The 19,122-nt window shown below is 42.2% G+C and overlaps 1 protein-coding gene across 2 annotated transcripts; it reads right to left on the bottom strand.

Annotated features, from left to right (window-relative positions):
* Nucleotides 1–516: 516 nt before the first annotated feature.
* On the bottom strand, nt 517–18,477 carry LOC115586612 (GTPase HRas). 2 transcript variants are annotated; one of them, XM_030425772.1, is made up of 6 exons: nt 18,148–18,477; nt 8,159–8,313; nt 7,207–7,385; nt 5,604–5,763; nt 4,332–4,456; nt 517–3,461 (listed from the first exon to the last, which is right to left on the bottom strand). In XM_030425772.1, the coding sequence occupies exons 2-5, from the start codon at nt 8,267–8,269 to the stop codon at nt 4,337–4,339; spliced, it is 570 nt and encodes a 189-aa protein (XP_030281632.1). In that variant the 5' UTR covers nt 8,270–8,313; nt 18,148–18,477; the 3' UTR covers nt 517–3,461; nt 4,332–4,336. The 2 variants fall into 2 exon arrangements, with proteins under 2 accessions (XP_030281632.1, XP_030281631.1); XM_030425771.1 differs by having other exon boundaries at nt 8,159–8,316; nt 18,148–18,476.
* Between the last annotated feature and the right edge of the window lie 645 nt (nt 18,478–19,122).

Here is a 19,122-nt window from a genome sequence, read left to right on the forward strand (position 1 = left end):
CCACGTTCCCAGAGGACCTGAGGGCACTGGAGAGTGTTGATACTTTTAAGACCTTCCTTTTCAGGCTGGCTTTTTGCTGAATTCTATTTATTTATTGATTTTTATCCTGCTTAAATCTGGCTTTATTCTACTTATCTATTCACTGAGTATTTCATTTTTATTTATTGTAATTGTTTTGTTTTATCCTGTTTTACGTTATGATTTTATTTTATCGATTAAAAAGCAGTTTTATACTTTTAACTTAGAGTTTTATTATTTTATCTTTATTTTACTTCCTCTAGCTCCTCCTCAGTGAAATACATCAATGATAGTGTTTCCTCAGTGCCACAATGCCAGTTATTTATTTATTTACTCCCTTTTATTTTACTTATTGTGTTTTAAGTAGCTGGATACATGTTTGTATGTGTGTCTCATAGAATTTACACACAGCAGCCTGTAGGTGGCAGCAAATCTCAAATTTGAGAGGAAGCCCATAAGTGAAAGTTTGATGACGGAGAGAACACAGACAGACGAGGGTTCATCTTGACATCTTTATTCCTGTCCTGCAATACAATTTGCCACATTTTCAAAGAGTAAATACATCTTAAATAGCTAAACAGTTGACATTTTCACAAATTCCTTCCACGCCTCTGTTCCACAGTTTGCAAGGGGGGAAACAAGCCCTTGAGCCCACTGTATCCTTGTGCAAAACTCCCAATGGTCCGTACAGTCTTTGTCATGCTCGCCAGTTTTTGCTGACATGTATACTTGTGGTTTTGCTGGCTGGAGTATCACTGCGGCAACATGACGCTGATATTTTAATGCAATGGGAATTTGAATACATAGATTTTTGGAATTCTATGGTATTATTATTATTATTATCTTATCATGGGTGTACTGTTTAACCATCGACAGGGGGAGGGGACAAGCGTACTGTAAGGACTGTCATTACTTGTTACAAACGCCACACTCTTTTTCCATTAAAAAGTTTGAGTAAAATGGGTGAAAAATAAATGTTAGGAACAACACAGTCAAAAGTGGGAACAAGGATCAACTCCTCCGTTATTTCAACATTGTACTTATTTTCTTTTTTTAAACACGAGGCTTCTTTCAAACAATATCTAGAGACTCGGAACACATTCACAGTTCACATCCTTCCTCCGAAGCAGAGAAATGAACAGTAAACTGATTAAAAAAAACAAAACAGTTGACCACTACCATCCACACAGTAAATAGACTGAACGGTTTTTCTCTTATGAGTGAAAAAAAAGAGTCATTTAAACTGTACAAATTCAATTGGACCAGACATTAAAAAAAATTCTGAGACAATAGCAAAATAAGATTTGACATCTTTCATGGAAGAGATGTCTGTGAGGTTTGCATCTGAAGCCTGTTGCCAAAAACTTTGCCTGTAGTGTTTGGAAACTCTGTACATTATCATACACGATCAAATCATCTGAACGGTTAAAACATAAACCTGGACTCAAAAGCAACAATTTTGTTTCCAGTGTGATGGGAATGAAACTTCATATAAACACGGGAGTGAGACATCGTGGCTTTTTTCTCAAACTTTGTTGTTTTTCCAGTCTTGTTAAACAGAATCACATTCAGATGCAGGAAAAAAAAAAAAAAGAATCAGTGTAGTGTTTTAGGGGCTTCTCTCTGAAATTCTATACAGCGCACGTCTAAACTCAACATACTTCTATAGTTTTTTGTTTTTTTTTAGTTGCACACATAATCGGACATAAAACAAAAACACAACGCAGCCAAACAGAACACATACTCGTCTCAGGTAGAGCTCGCTGCATACATGAGGTACAAACTAGCTAACAGATAAGGCAAAGTAAACACAGAGCAGTCTTTCTCATTTTAGGCAGCAACTTAATGGAGTCATGGAGAGCGCAAGCTGGTCAGTATTAAGAAAACGAGCAATGCGCTCCCATAACCCAATATCCATCAGTTATTACACACAATAGTCCCACATATACAGCACATATGCTTCTGACATGAGTAGCACCTGATCTGTTATTGTTCCATTGTAGAGTTGAGGTGGCAGAGAAAGAGGAGCAGTTTGAGGATAGTATGGTGTGTGTGTGGAAATAAACGACGTTCGACTTCTGAGGCAGGGCTTGTGCGTTACACTCTGCAAAGCTAACCGGTGACATCCTTTAAACCCCGGTGTCCAGGAACTGTTCCTGGACCCCGATTCCTGAGCCTTATTATCCACAAGAAGCGACTCTTGCAAACTAAAATTAACTGTTTTATTTTTTTTTTTTTATCAACGTGTAGTAAATAAGAGTTGTACACCATACAGAAACTAAATGCTCCCAAAAAAATCAAGTGGTTTAAAAAACCCATCTCCTGTCATTCTATAACTGTACAAGTGTAGGGCTGTCCTATTCTACAGGCAACCTTCTCCAGCTGGAAAAATGACAACTACACTTTCATGCACGGTACCTCTCCTTCCTAAAAGTAAAAAACTGGAAAATGAGTAGCCATGAGAGGTGGTTTATTCCCAATACTTCGTGGACAGTAAAGAATCCTATTGCACCAGAACCTACGTACACTAGCCATCACTATTAATATTCCACAAAGACAACTCTGAGCAAAGAAACATCTGTAAGGAGAGAAGGTAGCCGCATTCTGGAAGTCCGTCTATCTTTATATTCTCAACATCTCGATCCCGAAGAGGAATTCCCACTATGTCAAACCAGGTGCTGTCTGAAATAATCACCCTTGCTCACATATTGCTCCTCAGTGAGTTTCAAATTCTGCAACCACAAAAAAAAAATCTTAATTTTTTTTTAAAAATTCATATCAAAAACAAAAGGTTTTCTTTCTTTTTTTTTTTACCGCTAGGCTAACTGTTAAACACCAACAACAACATCATAGTCATTCCTCAGCCTCCGCCTCCTGTATCCAGTATAATGAAGGGACTACACAGCCATTTGAGGGGTAGAGTAGGATGGGGGGGGTTATTTATGTGAGAGGTGTTTGGGTAACTAAATGTCCATTCCAGTCCTTTCCATTTCAGTCAGTCAGTCAGTCCTTCCAGTGGGCAGGCAGGGGGGAGTGGGATTAGGCTTTCAAGGTGGGAGGAGGTCACAGACGCCCCCTTTAAGACCAGTGTTGAGACTGAAAACAATAAGTTAGCAGGAAACTTGTAGAGCTACCCAGCGAGACCACACTGGAGTTGACGAAGAGTCATTAGTGGTGTTGCTCACAGGTCGACGTGTGGACCGAAAAAGGGGGCCGGACCGGGCCAGTTCAGGTAGCCACAGAGGCAACAGTCCAGTTCCTCCTTTCCGTAAAAGGTCTGTGGTTCAGTCAGCTCTGGTGGTTTCCTTGAGAGCTTCTGCTTCAATCGTCCTCTTTTTGAAAAAAGTTTATATTTCATCATTGACTTGTTTTTTATCGTTCTATCTTTAAGTCCATGCTGCCGCTACGCGCTGTAGCATTTCTCTTCGACGTGCAACCGTCAGCTGGGGAATGAAACGACACAAGAGGGGGGACACAGATGTTAGTGCCATTATATTGTTCGAAGGAAAAGTGAGACAGTGAAAATTTTAACGTGGGAGACGTGGTTTCACAATTGTTTTAACTTACAACTGGCAGTCATACACTATATAGTTAAAAGCTTTATTCATCCATTCTGTTTCAGGTACAGATTAGGCTACACTTATATTTATATTCATAAGTATTACACCATTTAGAGAATTAGATTCCAGTGGAGGCTTCCTGGCTTTTCCCAACACGTGCATTTGAAAAACACTTCCAACAGTAAGTGTTGTAAAGTCCGAAGGTCAAAATTGTCTAAACATTCACATGTTTTTATCTGACAAAATGTTCTGCTTCAATCCATATTTGTTGGTGTTTAACCTTTCAAAATCATTTTCACTGCGGCTTAAAAAACTGTTCATTCTCCCACACAAGAGGGAGGCAAGCACCTGTGTTATCAGGGCAGTCTAGCAGCGATGTGATAGCACCGTAAATTACATTTATATAACCATAATAAGACGAAATGTCTATTTCGGCTCCAACGCTGTTGAAGTATTATATTGCTGTGAGCCTAAAGGCAAGATTATTGTTTTAACATTATTTTTGGCTCTGCTGGATTAGCCTGCAGCCTACATGTATTTACGCTGGCGAAACCGACGAGTTATGTTCATTAAAGAAATCCGATTTAAAAAATAAAATAAAATAGACCACCTAATTTTCCCTAAAGAATCACTTTACTCAAATTGAGGATTGAGGACATTCGGTGCAGCCCTACAGATCAGTCTGGATATGTGTTGTATTAATGTGTAGCCGTCCAAGAAGAAAAAAAGACATTTCTGGAGAAAAAGTCTCACCTGCATCACGATACCACACAGCGACAGCTCATACAGTCCTGACCGCTCTCATCAGGTGGGTTCAGCTTCCTCAGCTTATGCTGTCTGATCTCCCTTACCAGTGTGTAGAAGGCGTCCTCGACTCCCTGTCAACGGACAAACGCAGAAATGTTACAGAACGGCACCTACAGCGCTCAATTAGAAGTGGAGTACACTGCGCGCACCTCTTGTAACTAACGGTAAACCTCTCAGGTGTACTACGCATTGGGAGGCTTGGTAACATCGCCATGGCAACCCTGATCATCGCAGACACTGTCAATAAAATTATAATATTGACTAAAAAGAAGTCGGCGCTTAGTTCATGCATACTCTTCGCCTTGAATGGCAGACTTGTTGCCGGTTCAGTGCTGAATGTGAGTTAGTGTATGCTGCTACATAATGTGTGACAGTGAGTCAGAGACAGTGGGAGCTGTGCAGCGACTTGTCCCTATGAAGGCCTTTCAAATACTGTAGCTCTGTTCTCAAGCCAAGGTAACCTGGCTATGACTCACTGCCTGCGGCATAATAAAATGTTCCCAGCTACACAAATCACATCGTACTGCAGCCCATTCGCTGCTCTTCATGTGCATGAATACACATGCAAAATGTTAGATTGCAGAGCCCATTGCTAAACACTGTCATCACTTGTTGGCTGCAGTACGATGCAGCACAGGGGAGACTTCGAATTTACATCAAATGCGAGTGTTGTAGCTTGCAAAGATGGGAGGAAAAATTAAGATGGCTTAAAAGACGGAAATGTAGAGAACAGGCGCACCAGAGTGAATAAATAATACAACTATAATTCTGTTTCCAGTGTTTTTTCTTCTTGTTCCTACAGCTGAATGTTTGATATTATCTGTGGAGAATGATGAATGTGCAGAGTTTGAAACTAGAAGGCATTTGTTGATGAAGGTGTACACTTTCTCTGCACCAATGAACATGATTTGTGACATGACAAACAGTTTGGTAGCAAATCCCGGTCCAAAATTCAGCATAGACAAATGTGCCGTGGGATTTTACTTTGAAGTAGAAGACATCTTGTGTCCAGCAGTTAACTTATTTTATCTTTTATTTTTTGTAATTTACAGAAACTCTCCATCGGCAAACGGTGAGTAGATAATGACTACATTTTAATTTTTGGGTCAAATTTCTTCCTTTAACACATGTGTGGATGGTAACTTTAAGATAATAACAGGGGTCTTGATGAAAGTGCATGTATGGAATGAGGCAGTGTGCTTCTTGTTCACCACCTACCTGTCGTGTCTTGGCAGAGGTCTCGATGTAAGGGATGCCGTAGGAGCGGGCGAGCTCCTGGGCTTGCCTTGTGTCCACTGTGCGTGCCGGGAGGTCACATTTGTTTCCCACAAGCACCATGGGAACGTCGTCCGAGTCCTTCACACGTTTGATCTGTTCTCTGCAAATTGGGAAAAAAAAAAAAAAATGCAACCGTTGACATTTTATTTGCAAAGCTTCACCGCTTCCTTAGCCCACCCCAGCTACGTGTTTAGTGACAGTGACACATCCCTTGTTTCACAAACAACAACAGCAGCACCACCACTGGAGAGCCAACCACCCAGGGAGCTCTAGGACCCTGAGGAAGAGCCGGGGCCCGCCGGTGGTGCTGGGCTGTGCTGCACTGCTGAAGGAGGGGAGGTGGAGAGGAAAGGAGGGAGAGAAGGGGGGGGATGGACAACAGGCAGGCGGTGAACAGCATTACCTCATCACTACAGCAGCCAGCGCCAAACGCCAGGCAGCCAGGGGGAACCGAGTGAGAGGAATGGGTCAGATCAATCTATCAGCTCAGCCCTTCTTCTTCTTCCCGAGCCACAATACAGCAGGATGCAACCACTACAGTCAGACCTGCCCTCCTGCAGTCAACACTGCTAATGGTGATCATGAACACAGTTGATCTGAGTCCTGATGTCATACCAGGCATGGTACTCTATTTAAATCGCTGACTTTATATGCTGGTGAGGCAGGTACATTAAGTCCCATAATATACGATCTCATCTTATGTACGTAATGCACTGCCAAGTTTTATGCAGGTGCAATGTTGCTATATACTACAAGGAGAGGAGAAGGTTTTGCAAAAATGTGATAGACGGTAAAAGTAACAACAGGTCTTTGAATACGTCAACAGCTCTAACCGGGCCACTGACTACTCCAGAACCAATGTTGCACAATGGCTTTACAATGACACCAGCAGTTAAAGCTGGGCTGCAATGGCAGCGAGCCAAACAAATCTGTGTGTAATAAACTCAAAAACCCTGCAAATCTGTAAGAGGAGGTGGCAAAGTTAACATGCAGCCTCTTCCACTTTCCATGTGCAAAACTGGCAAGTGCACTTCTAATGTGATGAGAAAGACAAAATGTGAGGGAGAGAGAGAGAGAGAGAGAGCACTGTCATCTCCAGCTGAATCTCTCCCCGCTCCCTCCCTTTCTCCTTCCCTGCCCTTGAAAGTGCTACCTCTCCCCGCTCCTCTAATTGAGTCAGGATCGATTTCATTGGCATCGTGCTGTAATCCTCCAGTTGGGGGCTAAGCTTTCTTTAGCCGTGTTAAACGCTACAGCATGACATCACCCAACTACTGCAGAGAGCTGGCACACGTACGTATACACACCCCTCTGCATCCAGACCCCGTGGGAGTCCCTGCAACACACACTGCATTCACAAATACACAGAACATCTGAAGGGAACTGACAGGAGTGATTTTGTGTCTGGGCTCCACCCTGACTAATCTGGCAAGTAAATACACATCTGCAGCAACAGATCCCATAATTCTCTTTGTCAATGTCATGATTTGTGAGGCCCCTGCATCCCTTAATCCTAACCCCTCTTTCTTTGCCTCATACACACCTGTACTGGTGAATGTCCTCGAAAGACTTGGTGTTATTGATGGCGAAGACACAGAGGAAACCCTCCCCTGTCCTCATGTACTGATCCCTCATGGCGCTGTACTCTTCCTGACCTGCAGTGTCCAGGATGTCCAGCAGGCAGGTCTCCCCGTCAATCACGACCTGTTTCCTGTACGAGTCCTGCAGAAAAAAGGTGGAAAACTCCAACATTTAGACAGCCAGTGAAGATATAGGTGGAATGTCTGATTCAGGGAGGGTTTGAGGCAATCAACACTGAAGTTGTCACATCTTTTGCATTTGTCACTAATCTGCATGTATACATATTCTGTGTATTAACTGGTATAAATTCCCCGTCCACTTCCAGGTCAAATTTACATCAAGAGATCAGAGGAGCAGGGTACTGGAGCCAATGTTTAGCCTTCCAACACGCAGCCACAAAAACATGGAGTGCCGTCCCTTTGTTTGTTAGAGCATAGGGGCCAGGAATGCAAACACACAAAAAGGACATTGTCCGGCCAGACGCAGGCGTGGTGAGAAAGAGAGGGAGAGAGCGGAGACAGAGAGGGAGAAAATGAGAGAGAAGAGACGAGAAAGCACTTCTCACTGGCTTCCCTCTAGTCTTCGCAATGTCTTATTTTCAGGAACATGTAAGAATTACAGAGGGGCGGGGTTAATATTTATTCTTAAAAGAACATTTTTAATTTCTTACACAGCCTGACTGTATGGAGTATTGGCACAGCATTCGATCAATTTAATAAAATAAACTTGATTTAGACTGAGCTGTCATCTCAGTCAGCAGTTCCTATGGGAGTGGGCAATTTACATAAATACATACATCAAAACTATTCAAAGAGGACCTTTTTTTTTATTTTTATTTACTGGATGATCAAGCCTTCTCTACCATCCCACTGCAAGCCCAAGAAGCACTGAGAACATGCTGAAGAGAGCCATACCTCTATGGTGGGGTCATATTCGTCCACAAAGTGGTTCTGGATGAGCTGGATGGTGAGTGCACTCTTGCCCACACCTCCAGCTCCCACCACCACCAGCTTATACTCCGTCATCCTTGCCGCTGCAGCTCACCGCACACACACTCACACACACGCCGCTGCTGGAGAGGAGAGAGGAGACAGGAAGAGGCAGGTTAGCATTCTGACAGACACACACACACATACACACAGCTGGACTGGAAATGATGCAGTCCACAAGTGGTGATACAGACAAAGCATACTGATATTACCATTAATGCCCAGTGGTGAGAAAACGTAAGTGGTTTGTGTGTGCGAGTGTGTGTAGTGGGGGCTGAGGTTGAGACCCTCAAAGGGGAATGTGAAAAATGTGCTGAAGGTACTCGATGTTCCAATCCTCTCCCACTCAGTGTGAGCAGCAGAGAGTGTGTATGAGGGGGAGAGTGAGGGAGGCAGTGAGGGAGAAAAAGGAGAGTCATGACACCGGCATACTGACCCTCATCACTCAGGATTCATTTACCGATGTCTACGTTTGAACCGTGAGCGACGGGCGCCGGGGCCAAAAAGATCAGATAAGAAAATAAAAATGGAGCAATTAAACACACACACTGAACAAAAAATGTAAAAAGGTGAAAAATGTTGTATGAGTTAAATCACTGCTGCCAACACAGCTAGCCTGCTGACGTGAACTGTTTCTTGTTGGTTTGCCTCGTTTCTTCCATAGGGATCAATCCATAGCAACAGAATGAAGGGCCTAAAAGGGGACTTTATGACTCCAGGTGTGCCTGCAGTTGTCCCCTATGGACCCACTGAACCTGCTTAATAGGTCTAGTCGATGCAGCAGGGCCACCATGAATATAAATCAAGGCATGTTATTAAAGAAACATGTCGGCCTCTTGAGAAAACATACGTGATATCCGTTTTCTGTTGTTACAGAAGGTTACAAAACACAGATACACAACATCCTTTAGAAAAAAATATGGACCTAGAGCAGTTTCAACATTGATGGGTGAGATTTTAAGTAGATTTCTGGCTTGGAGGGACACGGAAAATCTGCTTGATTATCAAAAAATAAATCAATAATGGGAGACTTGGCTGGCCTCAAAAGACATTTTTTTCGCCTGTGGATGTGCATTTGAAATTTGCAGGGCTCAACATCTCAGGAAATATTCATTAACTGCTTAAAAGCTTTTGAAATGATTTAGTTGTAACTCGAGGTCAAGATGTTGTAAATTGGTTGAGTTGCAACACCTTAATCAGCAACCGACAACAGCAGCAGATAGTTGCAGAACTGATGGTCAGAGCGGGTAAGCAGCTAATCTGATTTTCACCAGAAAGACCAGGCGTGCTCAAAAAAATGTGGAAAATGTGTAGAAAATTTCAATTTTACTATCACAGTGAAGACTATGTAGTCAGCTGGAACCACACACAGACAAATGTCCATGAATAGACAGCTGGTACAAAGACAGGCACACGCAGGAACGGCTCCCCTCACAACAACTGATGTCCGGTGAAATTCCAGGCATGGTGAGTCAACGTTTGGAGAAAGTAGTCATATGGGTGTTTCCACCAGATGAAGTGGCAAAGTGTGACTCAGCTTATTTCCGATTTACCACAAAGTTACCAAATCTATGGCCGGTGAATGACCTGATGCCAATCCTGCAGTAAAGATGACGGCACACGTTGAGTCAGCGCTAGAAACACATGAAGTGAACGTGGAGATTTTGCAAGATTAAATCAAAATGCAAGCTGGGGCAAGTGTGACCACAGCCTGCAGTAGTTATGGCCTGAGCCTGACAGTATACAGACAACAATGACTGGTCGTGTGAGGTCATCACAGCGACGTCATAGCTCAGAGGAAAATCACTGTGAAGGCCAGTTTTTTCCCAGGATGCAATGGCCCTCGAGCGGCAGTTTAGTTTCGCTTTCTGTTTGGCGGTAGTGACCAAAAACTCAACTCCAGCTGTTTTTATACACGCTTACTTTGAATTCCATTGAACACTGCCGATAACATCAGAATCACACCATGCCCTGTTAGACACTCTTATCTACGTCTACACCACCCTAACACCAGACGCAGCCTTGTTTCTCTTCCTCAAAATCAGTCTGTCTCATGTCCTGTGTGGTTCAGATGAAGCGGCTCACAGTAAAATAAGGTCAAACGGGGCTAAACATCTCTCCGCCTTCATCGACACGGTCTCACTCTGCAGAACGTTCCTTAAGTGAACTCAAGTAGAAAATCTCTAACCTTTACCACCTGCCGGCGTGTGTAATCAATCTGTCGGGATTTCACGAGTACCTCAGGTCACATATGCTGGTTTACCTTCTCCAGGGCACCAACTGTCATCCCCAACATAAAATGTACTCCACGTAGCTCTGTTACTCAAAGCCCTCGCTCACTGCAGGGCGGTTGAACATTAGGCGCTGTAGACAGCCTGAGAGGAACACGCACACACCCTCTCTCTTGTGCTTTATCTCCCAAAGGAGCAAACGCAGCTGGAGTGAATCTTAAACTCGTCTCTTAGAAATAAAAAAAAAGGAGTAACAGGTGGACGGTTTTATGAAAAGAATGCAAAGAAAAACTAAATTTACGACGCCAATTTCGGCCGTGGGGAGTCAAAAAGTAACAGGCACTATGCACCTATATCTGTCACCGGGGAGTGGTGTTTTATTAATAGAACCTGCATTCACCTCTGTCAAAACCTATTTGTGTCTCAGATGTGTGTGACTGTGTTGATGTGAACAGACTATGATTAGCCAAGACTAAGACTGGCTAACCAATGTTAATGATCGACAGAAAAGCAGACTTGCTAACTGACAACACAGCCATTTAGCGGCTCTTGTTCAATCACACACACTCATGTTCACGCAACACATCCATGATCATGTTGGCCTTTGCTCGCCTTAATGGAACAGGTAGCTCTGAACACCATCCACCAGTATCAACAATGGCCTCCTTGTAAAAACACTCTCGCCGCTGTAATTCTCAAGAACAACAGGAAGGGAATTATCCTGACCCCCTCAATCTTGTGGCCAAAACATTTAGCTTCCTTTTTCCCTCACTGTGTATAAATCAACCTGGTACACAGTGCAGCCCGCCCTGGCTGGAGTACAGAGGCCGTGGCAGCGCCGCAGAGCCAGCCCAGCTCCTCACAGCCTCCTTTAACCAAACAAACAGCAGCTGTGCGTTGAAGAGAGACTTGTTCAGGGCTTAGTGATGCTGGAACACCTCTGGTTACTGTCGGCTTTGAGCTACAACTAACTATTATCATCATTATAGATAAATCTGCAGATTATTTTATCCATTAATCTATCAAGTGAAAGAAAACGATCAATCACCGAATCGGTGCAGCCTCTTTGGGCTTCAAGCTCAAGGCAGGGCAAGGGTTCATATCATCTAATTGATGGGATCGAAACAGCGTGGATGCAAAGTAACATGTGAAAGTATAGACTGCTCAATGGGATTAGAGAAATTAGATTTTCTCTCTAATCCAATTCACTAAAACAGGGGTTAACGAGCGTGCTATCATGGATTAGGGGTACAACTAACATTTGTTGTCAGTATCGGTGAAATTTCCCAGTTTAAAACATTCAAAATTATCAACAGAACATGAACAAATGACAGTTTTAGTTTTATTTAACACCAACACTCTCCCTGTGGTCCGAGCTCCCTGCTCAGGTAGTCATATGGCTTCTAGCGGTGTGTTAGCTGTGTGTTAGCAGCAGTTAGCGGTGGGTTTTTCAGCAAGTTTATACTTAAACTGTAAAATGTCCCACTCAATTGATCTTTGTCACGACTTATCTAACCTCATCAAAAATGTTTTTTGTATGTTAAAAAAAAAATATTGGCCAATAAACTGTTACCAGATTTTTTAAAACTGTATAGTATTACAGGAACAGGAACAGACACATATGTGTCATACATATCCGTGTTGATGATTCATTTTCTTTTATTTGCTGAGTGATGAATGGAGTACAGACTGTATACAAATGTGAGACAAACCTGTGTAATGCTATTGTGGATGTCTAGTCTTGTGGATAAAGGTGACAGGACAAAGACAGGTGCTGACCAGAGACTAGCCAGCCAATTTCCCTGAGGGATACCTGTATCCTCCTTCCCTCCAATATTCCCCTTCTGTTCTGCCTTCTGGACTGTAACCTTCCACACCAGCAACATAACCCAATTCTTAACCTTAGTCAGAGCATCATTAGTCATAACTGGTCTGCTGTAAGTAATATCTACTGGTAAATCAGATCTTCCGATACTTCCAGATTACACAAAGCTACCCACAAACTTACTCATACGTTTCAGTTTAGCGCCTGGCAATGCTGAATGCTCACCATGACGCATTCATTCGTAAAAAGCATGTAAATAAATGATATGGATCAATATGCACCCAAACTGAAATCCTTAACAGAAGCTGATATGTAGAGAAGACAGAAAATGTAGGGCACACACACACCAAAAACAAAAAGATTGACACCTGCACTCTCTCCCACAACAACAGCTCTGCGGATTCTGCCACGGTCGGTTGCCACATTTCTTCTACAGAACCAGATCTCGAGTGTACACCTGCCAAACGTTTAAAATTTACGGTCTGAAATGCAAATCCAACGCGCCCGCGCCCGCTGCTGGGAGACTGGGGGAAGGAAGACAGACAGCCATGCCATCTCCTCTCTCAAACTAGGCCACATGACAGCGGCTGATTAATAATCCACACATACATATGGAGATGAATAGCAAAATTAATCATTGATAGAGATGCCGACTCTTTCTCAGAGCCACTTGTTGTCAGCGGGGGCTCATACAGAGCTGGTCTTTGTGCAGACAGAGACGAGGTTTGAGGACACACGGCTGGAGATCGCGATCATCCATGCATCATCGACCTTTTTATATATTTCACCCACATTTGTTTTTTATTCACTTCACGCAGATAGTTATCCTCCTGCCCCTATAGAATTGTTGTGCATTCCTCTGCTGTCCTGATTTTGAATCATATAGCATAGGTAACCTGTGAAGTCCTTATCTGCCCCAATGATGCAACAGTCAGCCCAATTGCACGTGCACATACATGCAAAAACACACCAGCAAAAACCATCAGTAGAACCATGATGAGGGCTCCAACTAATGCCTATTTTCATTCATGAAAAAACTGCCGATTCAAGCTAAAGACACTTATTCTGGGCGAGCCGCATGCGACATAACTTTTTCCTTTTCATTCCGGCGCCCATGTTACAGGTTAGAGCAGACACAGCTGACGTAAGCAGCGTGGCTCACACGCGTCTCATGCCGTGAGTCTCTGCAAATATTGACATCAAACCAGCTTTCAACTATGGTTTTATTGTCTGTATCAGTAACATATGTCACATTACATAAGCTGTAATATTGCACATTTCCCCGTTGTGGGACTAATAAAGGATTATCTTATCTCTTCTCTTATCTTAGACATGAAAAGACTACATGCAAGAGGTGAAGGGTGGTATTTTTCCTTTGTTTTTCCTTCTCCCTCATGTTCTTTCTCTCTTTCAATGAAGGTAAATTGCAAAGGAAAATCATGGCATCGTATTTATTGATAATTATCGTAGGTAAACTTCATGTAGAAAGTTAGGGCTGGCAATAGCTGAGCTACAGCAGCTACACTGCCTTTGTGGACAATCACTCGAACCACAGTATTGCAGCCATCATGCGCCACTCTAGCAGGTAATGTGTCTCAGATGTCATTTTTAATTAATTGTTTGGCCGGACAAAATGTAGCTTTAATTCGATAAACCACTTTGACAGATATTATGATTGTGAAAATGATTCATGATTAGTGTGAATAATCATTTTTGCATCACTGAAAATCATCAAAATCATGCAAAAACTGCTTTCTTTCATCTAGAGAACAAGATTTGTTGACCAAGGCGTCTCTGGAGCAATACAATTCTTCATTATAATGCTCTTCTGTCACACATTTCATACAAGGTGTATATAAACCAGCCAAGTTGTACTAACAAATCAGCACATCAAGGTGAATAGAGTAAAGATTCCTCCCACCAATGTCAACAGACATGACTCTGACATAGACTCTCGCTGCTGTGTCATCCACAAGTTGGTGACCTACTCCATTTAAAAAAAAACAACAACAAATCTTTGCATAGCTGCTGCCTTTTTGATCAAGGAGCATTATACAGTCTGTATGTCTGTGTTTAGAGTTATTTATAGCATGCCACCTCCAGCCTGGGAAATTAACAGTTCGTTTTGAAACCCTAGAGCCTCGCCTGGACCAAGAGGATAATCTTACATGACAGCTTACGGAGGGTGCGAGTACAGAGCAGCGAGAGAGAGGGGTGATGGGAGGAGAGCGGCTGAGGGCGAGGGAAGGGAGAGGGCTACTCTTACTATGTGCCAAGGGCATAGAAAACCACAGGAGGCAGGGAGGGGTCGACCTGGAAACTGAAAAATGTATAAGGGAATCAATAATGAAAACGCTCAACATTCTCCAGGATTTCTCCCACCGCTGCTTCAGCTGTACGATTAACATCTCTTTACTTTTCTACGATTCCTCATAAGCTTGAGGACACCTCAAAACACATGATGTAAGGAGGGAGGGATCATGGATGGTCATCTTCCTCAACATGCATTCTGATCCCCATTAAAGTGCTTAATTGGTTAAAGAATCCATACTGGCAGAGCCACAATCCCGCTGCAGAGATAATAGATTTTTAATGGAGAGATGATGGTAAGGAGACCCTCTCTGGGGAGGTATCACGGTCGAATACTGAGACTCTAAGACCCATCCTGGAGCCTCGATAGCCCACCGCACCCTCCCACTGCTCTCCAATGACATCATCCCCCTAAACGGCATCCAAACATAAGTACGGACCGGCAGCTGAGGAGTCACTGTTCTGCTATCCGAGGCCAATGAAACACAAGTAAGTGCAGCAATTCTTATAAAGTCTATTAATTCAGAGATAAATCTAGTTGTTAGACTTTAAAACAGGACCATCAATTTTATTCCCCCTCCAAGGCAAGAAGCGAGAGAATTTGCCAAAACATGAATGAAACCATCATTTCACTCAAAGAGAATCCTTTAATAAACAATCCCTCTTCTCGGCGTTTTCCCCTCACACAAACATTTACACAAAGAGTTTTCCGCGTGCATCTGTGTGTATGCCTGCATGCTTAAACAAGTCGCTCTTAAAGGCACGGGAGTACAAGTGACCTTTTCCCCACTGGGTCATCCTTTCAGCTCGTCGGGTAGGGTGAGACGGTGGAGGCAGCAGCAGAGATGAAAAGGCCAGCTGACCTCCACACAAAGGCCTGCCAGTTAGAGGAGCCATGAGGCTTATCATCGGACACCAAACACCCCGAAACTCATCAGTGCTCTCTCTTTTTTTCTTTTTTTTTTGCAATCAGAAGAATGAATGAACCTAAGACTCCAGTTTGTGAGTGCATGTGAAAATAATGCACAGAAAGCATATTGCGCGTCACTTAAAACGTAAACTAGGCTGACAGTCAACATGTAGAAGAACTCGTCCAATGTTTGGCGAGTTCTCCAAAGAGAAACACATTGTAACTGACTCTCCTTTAGAATTATAAATCTAAAGAAGTGGAAACTAAAACATCGGGTCAAGCGTACGGCTGAACATAAAAAAACACCACTAAAATCTGCTTATGCACAAACTAAACGAAATCAAACTAGAGCTGCAACGAACTGTCGGTTGGTTTTGTTACATCAAGTCAGCGAATCAGTTGATTGGTCAATAAAATCTCTGGAAAATGGTGGGAAAATGTTTCCACAAGCTCAAGATGACATCCTCAAATGTCTGGTTTTCTCCACAACTCGAAGATATTCAGTTTACTGTCACAGAGGAGTAAAGAAACCAGAAAATATTAGCGTCTCGATACATCGATCCGGATCAATATATTGATTCAATGATCAACAACCCAATAGCATTGATGCAAAGTGAAAACACTGATTCATATGACCACCATCATGAAGACACGCCTTTATTTTGAAATTCCGATCGCAGTCTGTGTCACTGTTTCCATCCATTCGCAGCTCCTTTCTCAACAGTGCTTTCTTTTTATGAAACAGAATAGATTGTTTTAAATTTAAACGTCTGGAACCACTGATAAAGTAAGATTTCCACTGAAGGGTTTAGTGTTTACTGTCAAATCATAAAAATAAAAATGATGTGTTAAATGGGCAGATGATATCATCTCATATCAATCGCAAGCCCCTGTATCGAATCGAACCGAAATCGTATTGTGACAGACTTTGTGATATCAGCAAACATCATATCGTTGTCCAAAGAATCGATATAAAAATAACAATAATAAATATAATATTATAATAAATTCATCTTCCTGTTCCTACACTGTTTTGGCTCTTTTTTTGGGGAAATAAGATTAAACTTTATATTTAAGTGTAGGACAGAGTTTTCCAAAAAAAGAATATAATGATAAAAGATTTATAACACTTAATGAATAGTGACAAGGCAACCAGGTGAAGTGTTAAACAAAAGATCTGCATGGCTAATATCACCAATATTAGTTATATTATTATCACTAAGTATTTCACACAATGTCCTTGTACGTGTTGTTAACAAAACATCAATACTTCACATTTTTGGTACATCCCCTAAATTAGATAACGTTGACTTAAAAAATACACACTCAAACTGATGATAGACAATTCGACAGATCATTGCAGCTCTAATCAAACATATGGAGGCTGCATCGAGCAGTGTGTCATTTATAAAAATCTTGGCATCCACAAAAAGTCACACTTATTTTGGCATGCAGCTGGGCACCACCCAGGCTACAGCTGCTCAGAGAAGGGGACAAGAGATTAACATCACACTTCTATCATTGGCTGCTGGACTACCTCCAGCTGTTTTCCAGCTGCCTGAATTCTTGCCTTCACTCTGAAGGCTTCCGACGCCGATGTCAAATTCACTCGACTTAAAGACTGTGGACCATCTTAACGGGAAGCCATGAAGTCCACGATGCACTACATGATCATGGACAAAGTATGCGGGTGACTCGTTGCATATTACTCATATGTGATGCAGCTGCAGAGATGTTTTGGTGGATGTATGAAGAGCAGTCAAGTTATAACTACATGACAAAAAAAAAAAAAGCTGAACAATTTATGCCACTTTTTCTGAGAGGACACCAACTTCATGGATGCTACTTGGATGAATTCTGACATGATCTCTGTCAGCTCTGGTTGTCTGAGCTGTTTTCTGAGGCCATGCACATATTTTATAAAACATTAAGGGGTTGTCTTTGCCATCCCGTCCTCTTAAAACTCACTTTAACTGTTTTAACAGGCAGCCTCGGGAGAAAGAAATAATCTACCCAGTCAGCTTTCTAAATGCCTTGTAATGGAATCTAACTTCCGCAGTGATACATTCAGTTTTTACTCAGTGTGACGGGGCGTCACCCTGCTCGTCTGTGTGGCCACTATCAGCAGCAGCAGCAGCAGCACCCTCAGACTCAACACTGTGTTAACATTACACCTAAATACAGCCCACACAAAGTCAGAATTCCCCACTTCAGCTATGTTCATTTAAAAAAATGCCTTCGGTTTCCTTTTCAACGTAAAATAAAAAGGGGGGGGGGAAACCCAACGGCTGTGTGATTTCATTCCTCCATAGCCAACTTACAACACCCGAACTACATGGAGACTGTTTATCAAAAATAAAATAAAAAAAACAGCTAATTGTTGATTTAAATAAAAGGACAAACACATAACGTATGTAATTCCCTCTTGGACTGTATAGCTAGCGTGAGTTGTTGAGCCCGATGGATAAAAGCTAAATGTATAAATGTTATGATAGCTAGCTAACATGTTTCAACTGTGGACCGCAGTCTCAACCAGCGGTGCCCCCCCAAAAAAACACACTGAGAAAAAAAAGCTGAACCGGTACAGACAAAAACAGCCGACATATTTCGGACACAGGAATGTGCCCTGCATACTTACAACAAGCAGAGGGTCTAATTAGCGACGAGAGCGACGTTTCGTCTACCGGAGGAGGAGAAGAGGAAAGAAAAAATAAAAAAAAAAATCTCTCAACTCTGTTGCCTCTCAGCAGGAAAATCAGGAGGAAACAAAATGTTCTTGGTCTGCTTCCTGTCGTCCTCAGATATCTGCACCTTGTTCTCTGCCGAGAAAGTGTTTAATTTTCAGTTAGCGCAAAATGCAGCAGGGCTTTCATTGGTTCTGGGTTAAAATGAGAGCCCGCGTTGAACAATGTGCTTCCACAGAGAGAAGAGGGGATGAGGAGTGTCGAGCCCACGCCCAGCTCTATCAAACATAGAACCGCCCCGGTTACCATGCATGTTACTGCTGCCTTCAAGCACCGTCGGAAATATAGCAACTCTGCCGGCTGACACCCACTATTTCATTCAGCTTTTCCAAAAATTAAGCGTGACTGATAAGTAATTGTAGCAAAAAAACAAAACAAAAAACACTTGAATGTAGTAATGAAGGCATGTGTTATAATTAGGCTATAAAACAGGCACAGTAGCCAAGATTAAAAAAATGAAAATAAATACTGTCCTAAATTTCCCAACAGCAACCCCACCCACTCAATCTTTACACCATCCAAACTCTAAACATTTCTAAGCATTTCAATAAAAACAATCCTGTTTTATCTAATCATTTAAATGTATTCAAATGAATAAATACATGTATTTATATTTTGTAAGTGTTTTTATCCATCTTCACTGATAAGTATGTACATCTGGTTGAGAATATAATACTTGCCTTGTTATTTATTTTCTTTATGATAGTCTCTATCAACAATCAAATTAGTACTAATGGTAGAGTACCAACGACAGGGCCTCAGTCTCCTCCACGATTGTAATATACTTCTTATTTGTTTCGCAGTATAGATAACCAACCAGATTCTATGGAGCTATTTAAAAACAAAAAAAAACAACAGTTTTCAGTTTC

This window comes from Sparus aurata, chromosome 8 (assembly GCF_900880675.1).
Source record: "Sparus aurata chromosome 8, fSpaAur1.1, whole genome shotgun sequence".
NCBI classification, from domain to species: domain Eukaryota; kingdom Metazoa; phylum Chordata; class Actinopteri; order Spariformes; family Sparidae; genus Sparus; species Sparus aurata.

Bases quoted from the DNA above. Each gene is read 5' to 3' on its own strand.
- LOC115586612 (XM_030425772.1), bottom strand. From the start codon at position 8,269: ATGACGGAGTATAAGCTGGTGGTGGTGGGAGCTGGAGGTGTGGGCAAG. The intron at 7,386-8,158 runs GTATGGCTCTCT...TTTTTTCTGCAG, and splicing joins AATATGACCCCACCATAGAG to GACTCGTACAGGAAACAGGT. The intron at 4,457-5,603 runs GTAGGTGGTGAA...GTCCGTTGACAG, and splicing joins CCTCTGCCAAGACACGACAG to GGAGTCGAGGACGCCTTCTA.